General features: G+C 38.0%; 1 protein-coding gene across 1 annotated transcript in view; it reads left to right on the plus strand.

The window, feature by feature from the left end:
• The first annotated feature begins 4,136 nt into the window (after positions 1-4,136).
• LOC124710302 (E3 ubiquitin-protein ligase RNF25) overlaps positions 4,137-19,839 on the plus strand; it is a 33,068-nt gene continuing 17,365 nt past the window's right edge. The window contains exons 1-3 of the mRNA XM_047240913.1: positions 4,137-4,275; positions 4,390-4,458; positions 15,935-16,175. Of these exons, the coding sequence (XP_047096869.1) occupies positions 4,253-4,275; positions 4,390-4,458; positions 15,935-16,175 (333 nt within the window). The 5' untranslated portion in view covers positions 4,137-4,252. The remainder of the gene's footprint in view (positions 4,276-4,389; positions 4,459-15,934; positions 16,176-19,839) is intronic.

Raw genomic sequence — 19,839 nt, forward strand, 5'->3', positions numbered from 1 at the left:
CAATGATTGTTTGTGCACTAAATTAGGTGCCACTAACAGTGTTTACATATGACCAGAATCATTCTCGATTTTGTGAGAGGTCTTTCAATGAGATTCTACTACAGTAGTCACTGGAATGTTCATGCATTACCTTTTGACAGCCAAGTGTGTCTCACTGAGCATCTCTCTGTCTTTAGTCCTATGTCTTTTTCCTCCTGTTGTGCAGTAGTCAATGTTTTCTTATAAGTTTTCTTACAGAGCCTGTGTACCATGTAGGGCTCCTCTCATCACGAGCTGTTATATGAGACACATATCCAGCTCTTGCTGCACTGTTCTTCTAAACAAGAGCTACTATTCCTCTATGCAGTTCCACTCACAGTAAGTACTTAGATTTTCTCTTGAGATATGACACTACTGCCTCTGTGTCTAATTTACTGAACAAATAAGTTTTTAAACATATTTTAGATGCCCTTCACACTTTAGTAATCGTTACTGCTTAAAGTTTCTTACAGTCACTGATGCCAGTTTAATGTGGACCTCCTGAAAGAGGTTAGGTCCTTTTATTGCTATTAGACCTAATATACACTCTAAGACAAAAAAGGAACAAAAACGACACACCATGACGGAATTATGGAAATTGGACACAAATTGATTTTCATACAGATATCGGTGGAAAATGCAAAATAACTGTAAACTTTGGCGATCAGTGGATGAATGTGTAACATCGCAGCATAGTTTCACCACACAGCTGGCATCTCAACACAAGGGCCTAAAGTCTTTGCTAATTTCATTCCGTGTACTCAGCTGGACAGTAACTATGTATCGCATACAGGTGCGTGAACAATATATGCAGTTGTCAGCATTTGAGAGAAGATACGTGGTTGGGCTCAAAGAAACCAGTTGAAGTAATTTGCACATCAGTCAACAATTGAGTAGGAACAATGCCACTATTCGACAATGTTGGCAGGAATGGGTGAGCCAGAAGGAAATGGTTCACCTAGAGAGACGATAAAACATGAGGACCGAGCAATCGCCAGAGAGGCATTCAGAGCCTGGATTAATCATCATTCTGTTGTGGAAATGGTGCCTCAATAGCCCCAAGAAACAGTTAAAGGCTGCTTGCAGAAAGGGGCCTGAACTCACAGCTCCCATTGTGCTGACTATCATTGATCTCTGTACACCAACAAGCCTGTTTGCAGTGGTATTTAGCACATTCTGCCTGGAACATCACTGACTGGAATCGAATTGTCTTTAGCGATGAGTACTGCTTTGAACGGAGCCCCAAAGACCAGCGAAGACGTATCTGGATAGTGGTGGGATACCAATCTGACTGTCGCCCGCCATATGGTTTGAAAACCAGGAGTGATGGTTGGGGATGTCAATTGATTTCTTAGAAGGACACCTTTGGTGGTCATCTGCGGCACCATGGCACCATAGCAACGATATTCCAAGCGCTGTTTTGTTGCCCTTCAAGGTAAACTGTCCAGTGCTTACATTTCACATGTGCACCCACAAACAGCAAGAGTTTCTACTGCTTGTCTTCTTACTTGCTGAACCCTACCTGTGGACCAACATGTTACTGGCTTGCTCAATTTGTGAAGCTCTTTCTCTTGAATAAATCATCAAATTTATCTGAAACTGTTATCATTTGTTTGTCTGTGCATGTGCATCACATTTGCCGAATTCCATCCCATTCAGATAATTCTTTTGTGGTGTGTCTTTTTTTATTTATTTATTATTTTTTATTAGACTGTATTTAAGTCACAAGTCTAAACTAAGTGTCTACTATCTGAACTAAGTAGTTTTCATGTAAAGGATTTTTTGTAGGAAGTTTTATCATGCACATTATGTACAAAACTGTAGTTACATCATGCAATTGCTGAAGGGCTCACATCTTCTCCAATCGTGACAGTATGACTGGGGAATTTGCTGATGGTAAGTGAATGTTTAAGGAGACCAGATAGCTAAGGTCATCAGTCTCCTATTCAGCCCCCAACGACAAAAGCAATGTACACAGTCTGTCTGTGTGTAAATTGTGTGTGCAAGTGTGAGAAAGTGATCTAAGTATTTGTTTAGCATGTATCTGAGGTGTAACACGGGAATAACCCAGTATTCACCTAGTGGGATGTGGGGAAATAGTGTAAAAACCACATCAACGCTGGCCCACACAACGGCGTTACTACGTGCAGCTACATGATCGGATTTACAGCAGAGGTGCATAGTTATTTACTAAATATCTGGGGGTGTGTGTGGTGATCGATAGAAAGATCCGATTTTAAGTTCATGCCCGCCCTTAATATTGAGCCTTGCCCAAACAATTGAAATGCAACCTCTATTTCTATGTCATTGGATATAAGTTTTTTATCTACTATGACGAACATATTACTCCATTTTCCATTAGCCTAGCCTTTCGATACGCACTTACCTTTACCACAAAAACCTTACTACTATCAATTTCGGATTTTATCTAGCTTTCTGTACCTGTGTGAATCCCATTTAATTTTAGATGTGTTTCAAACTCTCACGCTTTGTTTTGATGCTTTGACAGTGGATAACTAGGATTTTAATAGTTTCATCAGTGGGGAAAATTTTCTTCAATATTACACTAAAAATTCGAGACCTCCTACAGGTATCACTATCTGGAGTGGTTGGAAAGTCGCTTTGTAAAAAACCAAAAGAAAGAGAGCTGTATGCATTCCATACAAAGTCCGATATATGCCAAGGAGTCTGTGATGTCTAGTGCAATGTTTCCCAGGCTGTGTTCTTATTCTGCAGGAACTGAATAAGTGCTCCACAAAAAGCTGCTAATAACATAGGAATTTTTCCTTGACTTTTTGAAGATATTAATTATTTTTGAAAATTTTATTGTGATTCTTGTGTTCTTAGTTATGATTTAAAACTGAAGTAATAATTGAATAAAACAAGTTTTTGTCGATTTTTAAAATTTTATTAACCTTCAAAATAAACAAAGTACGCCACCAAAGTATTCTCAAAGCGTTCTGTCAAAGGAAAAGTTTGGGAGCCGCTGGTCTAGTGAACTGCTATGCCACTGGTGAGAAACACACACTTGTCAGCCCTGTGGCTCATTTCCAGGAGGTTGCAGCCTGCTTGTTCCATAACCTTCGAAATGTCTGGATCAGTCTTTCCACTTTACTTAGAACCAAGGGGCAGGTATAATTTTCTGTGAATGACCGAGCAACCAAACAATATGGTATTTACTAGCCGCTGTATTATACCTCGCATGGGGCTGAGTGGAATCAGAGAATCATTTTTATCAATTTATTATGTTATTCGTAGCTGTTATTTTTTTCAGCAACTGTAGTATGGCACATATTTCAGAATAAAATTCAACCTTCAGTTGCATGTGATTTTTATTTTACTTTACCTGCTTCGACAGATTAATGTGTCATCTTTCGAAAGCTACAAAACAGGAACTTTATATAAAGTATAAGAAGCGTATTACAAAAGCTTCGTTAATGTTGGTTTAGCAGATGTCAATATCTTCTGCATAGAAGCATAAACATAAATGGAAGATATTTACTGTAATTTTACGTACATTTTTGGACACGTCATGGCATTGTACTTCTGTGAAGAAGATATTGGCATCTGCTACACCAACATTAAGTAAGTTCCTGTAATTCACTTCTTAAACTTCACACACATGTAAGTACCGAACAAGGTGGCGCAGTGGTTAGGACACTGGAGTCGCATTCGGGAGGACGACGGTTCAAGCTTGCGTCCGGCTATCCTGATTTATGTTTCCCGTTCATGCCCTAAATCGCTTCAGGCAAATGCCAGGATGATTCCTCTGAAAGGGCACGCCCGACTACCTCACCGAATCCCTAATACGGCGGGACCGATGACCTGGCTGTTTGGTTCCCTCCCCCAATCAACTAACATAAATATAAGTCTGTGTTTAATTTCTATTAAGGGCGCACGCATTCCGTACGGTGAAGATGATACTTTCGTAACTTACCGGGTATTGAGTGCTCTTGGTTCAGCAGGAAATATTTTAAATAACATTTTCAGTAAGCACTATTTGTGCACGAGACTATCACTACTAACGTTAAAATACGTCAATGCCAAGGGCTATTTGCAAACGGCGGGTAATACTGTCATCTCAAGTATTGTAAGATCTCTGCAAATCAGATGTTGGGAAGTAGTTTGGATTGACGCTGCAACGTCGGAGTCTGAACAATTGCACTCGCTGCATCGCCACATAAGTTTTTCGGTTTTGTGTTTGCTGAAAAGGCGTGAAGTTTGAAAAGCGAAGATGTCAAGTGAATTAGATGAAAGGTAACCTAAACAAACTAATTTTTATATTGGTTGTTTTAGAAGTATCATTACTATGTGAAAAAAGCAAAATGAAGTTTTGTCATTTTTAAATTGCCACTGGACCCTTTATTTTAGAGTCTTGGATGAATTGGAAGCCTTGCAGGCTATACTGATGGACGAGGTAACAGTGAAAACTAATGAAAGGTAAGAGTGTGTGTATTTATTAGTTATTGATCCTCATTTCTGTTCGCTCATTTGCGTTGGCGTTCGTGACAAGTAATGAAACACATTTAACGTGATCTCTCGCTTTGTGGGTTTGTTTTGTTCTATTTCACAGCTGTGTTATTAATAAAACAATGTACAAATACATTGTTGTTTCACTTGCAATCTTTCTTGTACTGAAAAAAATAGTGCGACGTCGTAGTTTGCCTTGAAACACAGTGCCGAATGTGTAGGAAAGTCGTGTTATAGTCGATGTGTGCTTAGCAGAAAATAGAAGAGATGAGTTGATTCCATCCGTATTGAAATTCATCGGAAGGGGGCAGGGCGGCGAAATCACATCTTTTCGCACTCGTTCAGTCGTGCTGCGTATTAGTTTTCAGCCTGTTGTACTATGATATCGGCTACGTTTTAGTAATTGGGTGCAATCTGAAACATAAGGCGCCAAATATTTAAAGTATTAAGTTGCAAGGAGAGGTTAACTTTTTTTCCGATCAGCGGATAGATCTATCCATAGTTCGTAATGCACTTCATGTTAAAACAATATTAATGTTTGCAGGCACTACTGACTATAATTGTACCATTTTTGTCATTTATACAGTTTACTCTAATTTTAACTGAATCTGACAGGATTACGGTTACTGAGCTGCAGGAGTTATGGTTAGTTTTGAGATGCAGTGGTCGTCATTCGGTAGTGATAGTTCACTTTTGCATATTCACAGGGACACATGAACAAACCTGAAGATAATCTTTAATGCCTTGATGTTAACGTAGCACTGTGGCAGTGAGTGTGGTGAGATAATGTTCTGTATGTGATTACTGTACATATTCATATCAATAATAAAAAAGATGTCGAAGTATGAAGCATATTTACCTTCAACGTATTATGAACCACAATTTTACTGTCATGTTCCTCACTATTATTCGAAACTTCAACATGGACACGAAAGACGCGTAGCTAAAGTGGTTAAAACTCCATTGTCATCACAATTGTCTTAATGATGTTGATAGCGAAAAATTTTGTTTGCCACTTCCTTCTATCTCGGGTTAGAATGTGATGTTGCACCTTCCTTGAAATCTTTGTTATGGTGGCAAACTGATCTGTAACGTAGCCCAAGGTCTTGGTTGGTTTGGAAGATAACATGGTTGCAAGTAGGCGAAGCCAATGAATTTGGATTTCAAATAAAGATTTGGTAATGGATTGAAATTTAACATAGCCTAACATTTATGTAACAACATATTTAACACATCTTTCATAATAAGAGCTAGAACTGCTACATATATTAGCTAACAGACAAGTCTCTGCCAAGTGTTTTATGTATGCTGTGTACGTATATCATGCATAAATTATGAAGAATGTAAGGGGGGACCCACTGGGTAACTTTTATACAATCTGGCATTATGCAGAAAAGTTTTTGTGTAATAGTTTTAATTATTGTAGTGTGTTGTTTGCAAGATGAATAACAATAGTTGCCTGTCTTCAACAATAATAAGTGAATTAATGTTTCTGTTGTAACAAATCCAGAGATCCACAGACATTAAAATCATAAAACATAAGATTATGGACATGCAGTGACTGGCCCATGGCATACGTAAGTGTAAATTAACAAACATTAAAGCTATGATTAACAAAACTGAGATTAGACCATTAATAAAAGTGCAACTCGTAGCTATACTCAGATTAAAATCGCTTTGTGGTGGATACTTCAGGGAGTCAAGTGGTAGGGGCTAGGCACCATCCAGTCTTAGTTCTGTCTCAACTGCCACAGCCTCTTTCACAGTGCATTGTGAAGGGTGACTAGCTGCAGACTGCCAACACTGACTACTGCCGTTGCAATCTGTCGATCACAAAGTAATTTTAATCAGAGGATAAGAGCCAAGAACATGAAGTGACAACTGAATGGAGCTTCTGAGAGGAATAAAACAACAGCATTGCATGAAAAATAGAAGAATTCACCATGGCTTTGAATTATGGGTGTGTTACTATTTGCTTTTGTTTAAACTCTCCTCAGTTCCAGTTCATTTTCAATTCTGAGGGTTGTTTTTTTTTTAAAAATAGTGGGCCTACTTCATTGGAGATTTGTGAAGAAATTACTTTTAGTTTTAGGTAACTGCAGAATAATGTTAGTACTTGACAATGGATAGTAGAAGATTTTTGAAATGATAAGGGCTTACGGATAAATTGAAAATCCCTGAAAATTTAAGATATAATTTAAGCCTATCGTGTTAGATACTCCCACAAGTATAGAGAGAAGTTGCAGCATTAGAAAATTGCAGCGATATGCAGGAAGGTCTGCAGCGAATAGGCACTTGGTGCAGGGAGTGGCAACTGACCCTTAACATAGACAAGTGTAATGCATTGCGAATACATAGAAAGAAGGATCCTTTATTGTATGATTATATGATAGCGGAACAAACACTGGTAGCAGTTACTTCTGTAAAATATCTGGGAGTGTGCGTACGGAACGATTTGAAGTGGAATGATCATATAAAATTAATTGTTGGTAAGGCGGGTGCCAGGTTGAGATTCATTGGGACAGTCCTTAGAAAATGTAGGCCATCAACAAAGGAGGTGGCTTACAAAACACTCGTTCGACCTATACTTGAGTAGGCCTATTGCTCATCTGTGTGGGATCCGTACCAGGTTGGGTTGACAGAGGAGATAGAGAAGATCCAAAGAAGAGCGGCGCTTTTCGTCACAGGGTTATATGGTAAGTGTGATAGCGTTACGGAGATGTTTAGCAAATTTGAGTGGCAGACTCTGCAAGAGAGGCACTCTACATCGCAGTGTAGCTTGCTGTCCAGGTTTCGAGAGGGTGCATTTCTGAATGAGGTATCGAATATATTGCTTCCCCCTACTTATACCCCCCCCCCCCCCCCCAAAGGAGATCACGAATGTAAAATTAGAGAGATTTGAGTGCGCACGGATGCTTTTAAAGTGGCAGAGAAGTTATATACTTCTAACATAATATATAGATGGCAGCTTTTTTTTGTAGGAGAGGTGAGTCAAATGAAAATATTGTGCACAAGAAACTATTCATGAAAGAGAGAGAAAAAAGTATGATACAGTACTGCACTCCTCATTTACACCTTCTTTCCCTATCAGTTTTTTTTCCTCCCCAGAGAGACCTGTTTCATGAGCTTGAGTTTGTCATAATAAATAAGTAGACTGTAGCAGAGAAACAAAATAATGTTGAAATAGGTAGTAAGGAAATAGAGCTGTAAAATTAATGTTTATTTCTGTTCATTGAGCTAAATTATCAATTACAGGAAAAGAGAATAGATTAACTATAGGAAAACTTGTGAATTTAGTTTCAAAAGTGTTAGGAAGTAATGAACACATACTGATATATTTCTAAATTCACCTTATGATGAGTATGGTTAAACCCGTATATGTATTAGTGCCATACCAAACCTTTGTTTGTACTTGCTATTGTATAGCACTCCACCACATCTGTCCAAAAGCAACAGACAGAAGAAAAAGGTGCTCCCATACTACAGTGGAATGCGAGTTTTGGGGGGGGGGGGGGGTTGCACTTTATTTTGGAAAAGGTACACCTGTCACATCCATGTCAAATATTTAAACAGTTGCTGTAACAATGCAAATTCCATCAATGCTCATGTTGTACCATTGTCTATCCACCTGAGGACGACTTGTCTAGGCTCTCATTACTCTGATTTTGCATTCTCCAAATCACTTCTTTTGTTAGAGAACTTTCATGCAGATAGTAAATTACATGCTGCACAATTTTGCAGAACTTAAGAGTGAGCCCTAAGAAATTACTATATCTTTTTTAAACAAAATCTGTTTTTAAAATTTGTAGATGGAGCCAGTTTTACCCCCTCCTCCACTATACTGAGAGAGAAACAGTACTTGTTAGTAGTTGCTGTAATGCTAGCCTCATTAACTGTGTAGAAAATACTGTGGAGTATGTGATAAACTACTGCCTGATCCAGGTCGGTTAGAATCTGGGAACTTCCTTGACTACTTCAAATTTAGTTCCAGGAGATTGTGATCCATTCTGAGAGGGAAATCAGTACTATGTGGAAGCCTTGTGTTATCAAGTAGCTCCATGAATGTGGTTTATGCTAGTATGTTTCAATCTTCACGTGCTCCATTCTTTTGCAGTACTTCATCAAAAATTGTGTGGCCTGTTATGCCCTGTAAAACATTTTTATTTATTTATTTTACTTTTAGCAAAAAAGTTATGGTCCTGAAAGATTGTTTTTAAATGTCAACTTGCTTGCAAAGTTTATCAACAATGTCTCGTTCATAGCAAAGTGCTCTATTCAGTGCTTACTTATTGACACAGTTAACTGCATCACATCATACTTTGTATCTCACACCACTCCCCATGTAATTTGAGTTTTGTGATTTGATTTCCTTCTAGTAAAACTACATATCTGAATTTCAATTTTCAAAATTATGTTAGTAATGTACTTTCATCTTATATAAAGTCACTGCTTTGTTGCTTGTGCCTAATGTTGCTATATGTGTCAAGGTAACCCTGTCATTGATTCACAAACTATAAAAAATAAAAAAAAAAAAAAAAATCATTGAATTTATGAAATAACACTGAACGCAAATTTACGGCAATGTAGATTTCATGGCAAAATTCTTCAGTGTTCCTTTACAAAAGCTAAGGATTGTATCCACCAGCAGGGAAACAAAGCTACCAGTAATTTTTTGTTAACTATTGAAGGTCCAGCAGAATGATAGAGTGTAAGTTTTAAAAATCAAGAAATAGTGATAGGATGTGTTACAAGCACTGGCACATGCTGTCAAAAAGAGTGAATGTTACAGCAATTACTATGTATTAAGTCACAGCAGGTTTACATTAAAATTGGAGAATGCGGAATTCTGAGCTGGAAGTACAGCATTTAGCGAAAAGAAACGATGAGAAATGTATTTTGTCGGTGATAAAATTCGACAATTTTATACAGAAGAGAGAGTGCATAACATGTGTGACATACAAAAAACAAAACAATAGACATTCGTAGATTGAAATGTTTGTCCTAATTTAGTGCAAATTGGTAATGATTTTAGAAGCTTATTTTTGCATTCGTAGAGATTGTAGGAAATATTGTTCCATCTATAAGTATACAGAATAAGCACTAGCAAGTCATGCAATATAAATTGTACTGCATTAAATTTTACTGTACAGCAGATATAGAAACAAATTAATGTCAAGAGTTTCTGAATTGAAACAACATAATCTTAATTTCCTCTCTACTGCAGGTGTACAACTTACATCTTAATGTGGCAACACCTTTGTTTTCAAATAAACAGTTTCTTGTCTAGTGTCATATGATCCGACAACCCAAAACAAAATACCATTACTTCATACAGTAAAATATGGAAGTAATAATTTTGTTGTACTAAACATAGGTAATGATTGATCAGAGTAGTGTGAATATACATTTTTTACCTTCTGTTGTTTAATTATAGCAGAAGTGGACTTTCCAAACTGTGCATTCGGGATGATAGAACAAATCAGCTCAGTTTAAGTAGACAAGGAATAAATTTAACTGCGCATGCTGTGTTTCAAAAGAAACAGGCTTACAGACTTCTATAGAGACATCAGGGAAAGCCTATCTGGCAGTGAATTCACCACCTTCTGAGTGTAATATTCCTGAAACTTGAGAGAGCTTTCCTCAGTTCACTGCTGTTCCACATGATAATTGAAGAGAGTTATAATAAAACCTGGTGGTGTACATATCTCCAAAAAACTGAAACAAAAGTGGCCTGGTGGACAAATGCAATAACATTCAGTCAACATTGGAGTTTCACTAATGAGGAGAAGAAAATTCTACAGGAGAAGATCTAGGATCATGTGTGCATAGCAACATATTATTAGTGGTTAAAAGCCATGAAATAGAGATAGTGTGTTGGTAAAGATCGTATATCTGTATTTGATAAGCTTGGTGTGAAAAATCCCCTTACATCCTGTAAGGTTTAAATTTTTTCCTAAAGCATTATGGTGGTTGTCACGATAGTTGCCTAAAAGAGATGACTGCTTACTAATTCAACCATCTCCTCCTTTCACACACTAACTGCCACGAGACTGGTCTTAACTAGTCACTTCTATGTAGCACTGTTAAGGCAGGTGGGGCAGCTGCTGGTCCTATTCTCACAGGTGGTTATTTGATATGAGTGGGACCCCCCTGCCCCCCCTCCCCTCCCCCATGAGTGACTGGCCCAATTGCTACACATTTATGTTTCCATAAATAATTATTGGGTGCAATTGAAAGTGAAGCTTAGGGCTTCGAAACCAGTCATGCTATAAGTAAGACATTGCTGGTAATTGAAGTGGATTTTTTATTCTATTTGATAAGGTATTATCAGTTTAGTTTCGGTCGCAGGAGTTCCTTCTGACTGTTCCGCTTGGTGTAGATTTCTTGCAGTGCATTGCCATCACTATTAGAAATGCGATCATTGTCATTTCTGTCTGATGTTCACAGCGGCATCTACTTTATCAGAAAATTTCGATAACGCTGCACCATCAACATCAAAATCTGAGTCTTCCAACATTGGCAACTCTTTACCAGTAAACCAGCCTTTTTCGATGTTTGCAATGTCGTACCACACCACTGATTGGCGGGGCAGAGTCCATTTGAGCTTCAACCATTCATACTCATATTATACGTTGTAACAAAACTCAATGTACATACCAAAATATAAATTAGCGGTCACCTTTAAAATGGGTGTGGAACAACATTGAGATTTTGTAAGAATTAGGAATAAAAACTCAGTTAAAAGTAAAATAATTAAAAAATGGCAAGATTCAAAATGTAACAAGATATTGTACCTGATTTTCTGTATGCCAGTGTCAATTCAATCAAGAAATACAAATTAGTGTATAGTATGGTTATGTATTGTACTAAACAGAGTGGAACACTTGGTCACCAACAGGCACATGATGTCAGGTGTGTGACTTGGCTGCGGTTGCTGGTGGCCTCATGGCCATAAACATGTTATTTATATTTTTTGAAGGTTGTAATTGGCTAAAAGTTATCACACGCGAAATTCTAACCAACACATTTGATGAATGAAACAGCTGTAACTCCTTCACGGACATGACAGGGATGGTTGTAAGATAGGTCTTGCAAGCATTGCCACCAAAACACAGTAATAACAAAGGATGGGAAATAAGAGTAAATATCTTGACAAACTCAAGAATTTCTCAATGGTTTTCTCACAAAATTGTCGAAAAGGACCTTTGAACAAGACTTTGACAAATTGAGAACACCAACAGGCACTGTCATATTGCTGCAAAGTATAAACACAAACTGATATTTGTCTTATTTTCTGTGAATAGTTACATGTTGTTGTATTATGCACCACTTTACTGCAACCTAAATTAATTCATTTAGTTTTGTAATTCGCTGTGGTGTTTGTGTTTTTGCCCCAGTGAGTTTTGCTACACGTTTATGTGCCTATCTGGCACTCGGTGCCTCCTCTATGTGATGAGTAGCAATCTATCCTGATTCATATTGTACTGTTCCATCCCTGGTTTTCCATTGTTTGAAAACAATTCGAGTAAGATGAAGACGTAACTAAAACATATATTGGATATAGACCACATTTCATCGAGATGGTATATGGCTCAGTAAGTGACAACATTAATCAGTCACACCAAGAAAACCAGAGAGATCACAGTGTAGGGACAATTGTGCAAACATTTCAAGATTTATTTGAATGTTTTTCTAGTTATCTTTAGATTGGTCGGAATCAGGAAGCTATTAATAAAAATAGTGACATTGTGGAAATAATGACAGAAGAGGTACACTATGTGTTCAGAAGTATCCAGATGCCTGGCTGAAAATGACTTAAAAGTTCACAGCGCCCTCCATCGGTAATGCTGGAATTCAGTATGGTTTTGGCCCCTCCTTAGCCTTGATGACAGCTTCCACTCTCGCAGGCATAGGTTCAATGAGATGCTGGAAGGTCTCTTGGGGAATGGAAGCCCATTCTTTATGGATTTCTGCACTGAGGAGAGGTATCGATGTTGGTTGGTGAGGCCTGATACAAAGTCAGCATTCCAAAATATCCCAAAGGTGTTCTATAGGATTCAGGTCAGGACCCTGTGCAGGCCGGTCAATTATAGGGATGTTATTGCAATGTAACTACTCCACCACAGTCCGTGCATTATGAACAGGTGCCTCATCATGTTGAAAGATGCAATCGCCATTCCCGAATTGCTCTTCAACTGTGGGAAGCAAAAAGGTGCTTAAAACATCAATATAGGCCTGCGATGTGATAGTGCCACGCAAAACAACGAAGGGTGCAAGCCCCCTCCATGAAAAAAATGACCACACCATAACACCACCGCCTCCGAATTTTACTGTTGGCATTACACACGCTAGCAGGTGAAATTCACTGGACATTGAAAATACCCACACCCTGCCATAGGATTGCCACATTGTGTACCACACAATGTTTTTTCCACTGTTCAATAATCCAATGTTTACACCCCTTACAACAAGCGAGGCATCGTTTGGCATTTAACAGCATGATGTGTGGTTTATGAGCAGCCGCTCGACCATGGAATCCTAGTTTTCTCACCTCCCGCCTAACTGTCTTAGTACTTGTAGTGGATCCTGATGCAGTTTAGAATTCCTGTCTGATGGTCTGGATAGATGTCTGTCTATTACACATTACGACCCTCTTCACCTGTTGATAGTCTCTGTCAGTCAATAAACGAGGTCAGCCTGTATGCTTTTGTGCTGTATGTGTCCCTTCGCAATTCCATTTCACTATCACTCAGAAATAGTGGACCTAGGTGTGTTTAGGAGTGTGGAAATCTCGTGCACAGATGTATGTCACTAGTGACACCTAATCACCTGACCACTTTCGATGTCTGTGAGTTCCACAGAGCACCCCATTCTGCTCTCTCACAATGTATAACAACTACTGAGATCACTGATATGGAGACCTGGCAGTAGTTGGCAGCATAGTGCACTTAATATGAAAAACATATGTTTTGGGTGTGTTCGGATACTTTCGGTCACATAGTTTATATAATGCTATTTGAGATATGAAGGAATGAATAACACCTGCAGATGATGATGTTATAATGGGAATAATTAAAACTGCCAGAACAATTAAAAACTTATGAATTGTTTGCACAGCACCTGCAGTGAAGGAAGAAAATTCCTCCCACACCCGCAAAAGGGAAACTGTAATATAAATATTCTACTTCACAAGAAAGGAGATGGTATTCACTAAAATTATCACCAACAGCATAGAAGACTCATTAGTTTTTAAGTGGATGTAGGGAAATAGTCGATTTGAAAATCATAATGAAACTCATAAAACAGAGCAGTGAATATAAATTACTACTTTGTTGGGAATTAATAGAGTATGAAAACAGCTTTGCCAGTTTAAGTTAAATTCCTGTTAAAAGCTCTTCCCCATGTTAGTATACTGAGAAATATATATACATCAGTGCTACAGCTTCATTTAGACTTAAATAAAATGCAGAATTGAAAGAAGATTTAGGTGATGAGTCCATAGCACAAAACTAGTCTCGGCAGACCTATCGGAACTGTAGATGCTGTAAAAGTTAAAATGGCATATTTTTGAGCCACCTTTGTTTTTGTGGTATGGTACTGATAAGTAAAATATCACACAATTGTAAAAATGAAGACTTCATGGCTGCAATGATATTTTGTTATGTTGTTTATTAAGTCACAATCTATATCAGTAGTTTGTGATTGTTAGCATTTAATGTGCAATATAAAAAATTAGGCTGTTTGCATCAAGTGTAGATGAATGTCTGTTCTGAATGGAAGAACTTAATAAAAGAAATTTGAAAGTAGTTCTGGAAATCAGTTATAATTAGACTAGAATAAAACATAATCAACATATTAAAATTTTAAAAACAATGCACAAACACAAAAGTTATAGAACCATTTGATGAGTGTTTCCTTTTAGAGCAGTTGAATGCAACACTGGATAGACAGTAAAAGAAATAACACAATACCGTAAATGGCCCTGGAGAGGTTTTTCTGAACCAGATTTTTAAAAAATTTCCTCTGTGTCTTTACAGAAAGTTGCAATATGGCAGTTACATATCATTTTTTATGCCAAATTCACATTCAAAAGTAAAGGGTCATTCAGCTAACAACGGACCGATGCATGTTTAGAATCGAGAGTGGAGACAGGGACATGAACAAATGGTTTAGGGTACAGAGTGCAATGGGAGATGTAATTCATCTTTGAAAGTTCAGATATCAAGCACATTCAGAACGTGCGCGCGTGTGCGACACCCTCTGGTATTATATGTAATTCTAAAATATTTCTGTTTGCTGATGACACTAGCTTGGTAGTAAAGGATGTTATGTGCAACATTGGCTCTGTTTCAGATTGTGCAGTTCATGTCATAAGTTCATGGCTTGTACAAAATAAACTAAAGCTAAATCACAGTAAGACTCAGTTTTTTCAGTTTTTAACACACAATTCAACAAAACCCGACATTTTAATTTCACAGAATGGGCATATGATTCGTGAAACTGAACAGTTCTAATTTCTAGGTGTTCAGATAGATAGAAAATGTCGTGGAAAGCTCACTTTCAGGACCTATTCAAAGACTTAATGCTGCTATTTTTACTATTCGAACAGTATCTGAAGTAAGTGATCGTTCGACACAGAAATTAGTCTACTTTGATTATTTTAGGGCAACTCGTCTCATCCGCAAAGGAATTTTTTTTTTTTTTTTTGTTCGGGCATTGGCAATTCAGGCTATAAGTGGTGTAAGTTCATGAACTTCTTGTCGACCACTGTTCACTAGTGTGGGTAGTTTGACATTGGCCTCCCAATATATATATATATTCTTTACTGTCGTTTCTGGCTAACAATATCAGCTTATTCCCAAGAATTAGCAGCTTTCACTCATTTAATATTGGGCAAAAATCCAATCTGCATTTGGATCACACTTCCTTAATTCTTGTGCAGAAAGGTGTGCAGTATGCTGCTGCATCCATTTTCAATAAGCTACTACAAGAATTCAAAAATCTTAGCAGTAATCCACATGCTTTCAAATTGAAACTGACGAGTTTCCTCATGGCTCACTCCTTCTATTCTGTCGGAGTTATTTGAAAAGTGAAGCTGGTTCCTATTTTATATTGTTGATTGCATTTACTTAAACTTATGACTTGACGTTTTTTGGTTCATAAACATTTCATTTTATCTGTTATTACTTTTATGTTGTAATTTCATATACTGACATGTTCCATGACCTTGGAGATTTGCTCCTCAATTTGGTCTACAGAACTAGTCGTGTAAATAAAATAAATAAAAAATGAAACACTGTCATTGAAGAGCAGAAGTAGACATTTTCATTTGCTTTGACATTTTATTACCTTCTTCATAGAGCTACATGTGTGCTTTTACTGAGATAAAGTATATTATTGTTATTATTATTATTATTATTATTATTATTATTATTATTATTTTCAGTGGCATGCCAGTATCTGTTGAAACTGTTTTACTTCCTGCCACTGCTGATGACACTCTTCAGCAGTATGTCAGGATAACACTAGTCGTGGAACTACCACCAGGATATCCAGATACTGAACCAGTAGTGCATCTGCGAAACCCAAGAGGTTTGGATGACTCTGTGCTAATGAAGATTGAGGAAGAGACTAAAAAGAAATGTGAAGATTATCGTGGACAACCTGTCATTTATGAGCTTATTGAGGTACCACATATTCAGTACTCATATTTATTATTTTATATAAGAATGATATAAATGTATTCTCTATTCTGCTTGTATAAATTAAATAATATAGAAAATGAAATAAATATTAATGAAGAGAGAGATTAAACTTTGCTATTATCAATTAATTTCAATATTGATCAAATTAAAAATAACAAACTGACCTAGGATGCAATAAGTAAATTGTGAAAAAATGCACCACCAAAGATAAGAGGACACATTTGTTTTGAGTTTTGACTGAAATGGTGGACTACACATATTAATTATATTCTACAGGAGGGCATATGTCCTTTTGCAGTTCACATTAGCAGATTTTCCCTTCTTATTGTCAAGGTAGCAGTTAAAGTCTGTGGTGTCTGTGGGCTAACTTTGACCCAGTGATATCACTGATGTGCTGATGTTCACATTTGTATGTGCTTTTCCTGTAGGATGAGCATTTTTACTTCCACTGACTTGTTTGTTAATTAATTCTTTCTTTGATACACATGCATTTTGTATCAAATGACAGTCATCAATGGGATGTTAAATTGTGATTTCCCATTACTCCTTTCTTACTTAATTCAGCCTGATTCACATCTTACCTTTGGTGCTGAGAATAATTTATTAATTATTGCCCATCCAAACATGATGTTTACGGCCTAAAATTACACACAGACATGAATGAAAAATGGCAGTTCCCCTTCAAAATTGATCATTAGGCTAGAATGTATTTGATGGAAGAGAGCTTTGGAACTGTCTTCTACATAATATGTACATAGAACACATGACGACATCCCCTGCACATTCCTGGAGCGTAGTTTAAGAAAGCCTATTATTCTCTTGGCATATGTTTTATATTGCCTGAAGAAATAGATGTCAAAGGGTTGTGTGTATTTTGCAGTTTCAGCTGGAATGATTTTTCAAACTTTAATTTTTCTCCAGAGGCTTCCAGCAGTATTTGTGCATCCTTATGTCCAGACCAGGACTAATGAAGTTCTAGTGACTTTATCGGGAAATATGGAGTCAGAACTGATGGAAAAAAAGTCTTAAAGTTCTCTTGTCATCTTCCTGCTCACACTTGCATCAGCGAAGACAGTTGGAAGGCACCGTTTTTCTGTTTTCCATGACACACGGGGTCTGACTTTCCATTTGGTTCTTGGATACATATATCAACTTCGTCTGCCTATCATCTGTCCATTGATACAGCAACATTGATTGTTTAGCTGTGTGTTGCACTGTTAACAGATTGCAGCATTGACCCAGTGTTTCTCTCTGTTGTTTCATGCATAACATTCTTTTGGAAGAAAGTTCATAGTTGAACTGGCTCTGATCATTGTTCCATACAGAATCCATTTGGATGTTTTCTTTTGTGAAGTGCACATTGATTTCAGCAACAAATGTTTGAGCTCTTTGAATTATCTCTTCTATAGTCACCCTTATCTTTTCGTACTTGGAGCATTGCTATACGGCGTGATGTTATCCTAAACTCCTTTTTCAAATTGGTAATAAATCCCAGTGACACACTAAAATTTTTAAACCCAAGATTTTGGGCCAAAATCCAACACCCATTGTTGTAAATGCCAATATTGAACCAAAGAACTGTGCTTCATCAAATTTGCCATTGCACACTGTTTTATGATATTGATCTGCAGCATACAATTTCCTTTGAAAACTGCACTGCCTTCTCTTTTCTTTGCCACATAGTCCAGTATGCTTTCAATGTTGCTTTTAATCTTCAATTTCGGGTATTTTTTTCTGGAGCTTATCATATATGTTGAAAACTCTGAAGTGACAATCATCATAGATGTTCTCTAGTGTGCTGTCCTCAGACATCATGATGACACTTTCAACTTTAAACTTCGTATCAGGAGGAGGTTGGAATTCACTTTCACTGCTTGTCATTATCAGTACTAGCATCATTTGTGTTTGTGTTACAACAGTATGCATTTCTAACTGGTGATAACATTTTTGCACTATAATAGATACCAGAAAATGTGTGAATGATTCATCTTTTACACCAGTATCATCTTCATGAAGATCTGATGCTTCACTGTACAAATAACTTCACAAAATGCAACTTCACATACACAGTGCACTGGCTTCTACTAGTCTCGACTGGTTTAGTGGCAGTAAAAGGTCGAATTCATCATGGCATACTCAGCAGCCTCCAATGGGTGAATGCAAAAGTTTGCTGATAAACGAACATCATTGGTGCAGTAAGGGATCTTTAAATGATCCCTCATGGGATTGGGGTGTAAATGTGTTTGTTGAGACCAAATACTTTCCTTGTCATTGAATCAGTCCGGTAGGTTTGAGTTGCGACAGGCTGTGAACTGAAGTCAAAAATGTACACATAGGCAGGTTTGCTTTGTATCCCACTTTCAGTCCCCTTCTCTCACCCCATTTCACTGTATAATACACTACTGGCCATTAAAATTGCTACACCAAGAAGAAACACAGATGATAAACAGGTATTCATTGGACAAATATATTATACTAGAACTGATATATTATACTAGAACTGACATGTGATTACATTTTCACGCAATTTGGGTGCATAGATCCTGCGAAATCAGTACCCAGAACAACCACCTCTGGTTGTAATAACGGTCTTGATATGCCTGGGCATTGAGTCAAACAGAGCTTGGATGGCGTGTACAGATACAGCTGCCCATGCAGCTTTAACACGATACCACAATTCATCAAGGGTAGTGACTGGCGTATTGTGACAAGCTACTTGCTCGGCCACCATTGAATAGACGTTTTCAATTGGTCAGAGATCTGGAGAATGTGCTGGCCGGTGCAGCAGTCGAACATTTTCTGTATCCAGAAAGGCCCGTGCAGGACCTGCAACATGCGGTCATGCATTATCCTGACAAAATGTAGGGTTTCGCGGGGATTGATTGAAGTGTAGAGCCATGGTTGTAACACATCTGAAATGTGACGTCCACTGTTCAAAGTGCCGTCAATGCAAACAAGAGGTGATTGAGACGTGTAACCAATGGCACCCAATACCATCACGCCAGGTGATATGCCAGGTGATACACACTTCCAATGTGCGTTCACCGCGATGTCGCCAAATACGGATGCGACCAATATGTTGCTGTAAACAGAACATGGATTATTCTGAAAAAAATGACGTTTTGCCATTCATGCACCCAGGTTCGTCGTTGTGTACATTATCGCAGGCACTCCTACCTGTGATGCAGTGCCAAGGGTAACCGCAGCCATGTACTCCGAGCTGGTAGTCCATGCTGCTGCAAACGTCGTCGAACTGTTCGTGCGGATGGTTGTTGTCTTGCAAACATCGCCATCTGTTGACTCAGGGATCGAGACGTGGCTGCACGACCCGTTAACAGCCATGCGGATAAGATGCCTGTCATCTCGACTGCTAGTGATAAGAGGCCGTTGGGATCCAGCACGGCGTTACGTATTACCCTCCTGAACCCACCGATTCCATATTCTGCTAACAGTCATTGGATCTTGACCAACGCAAGCAACAATGTCACATTACGATAAACCGCAATCGCGATAGGCTGCAATCCAACCTTTATCAAAGTTGGAAATGTGACGGTACGCATTTCTCCTCCTTACCCGAGGCATCACAACAACGTTTCACCAGGCAACGCCAGTCAACTGCTGTTTGTGTATGAGAAATTTGTTGAAA

Source organism: Schistocerca piceifrons, chromosome 1 (assembly GCF_021461385.2).
Source record: "Schistocerca piceifrons isolate TAMUIC-IGC-003096 chromosome 1, iqSchPice1.1, whole genome shotgun sequence".
Lineage (NCBI taxonomy): Eukaryota > Metazoa > Arthropoda > Insecta > Orthoptera > Acrididae > Schistocerca > Schistocerca piceifrons.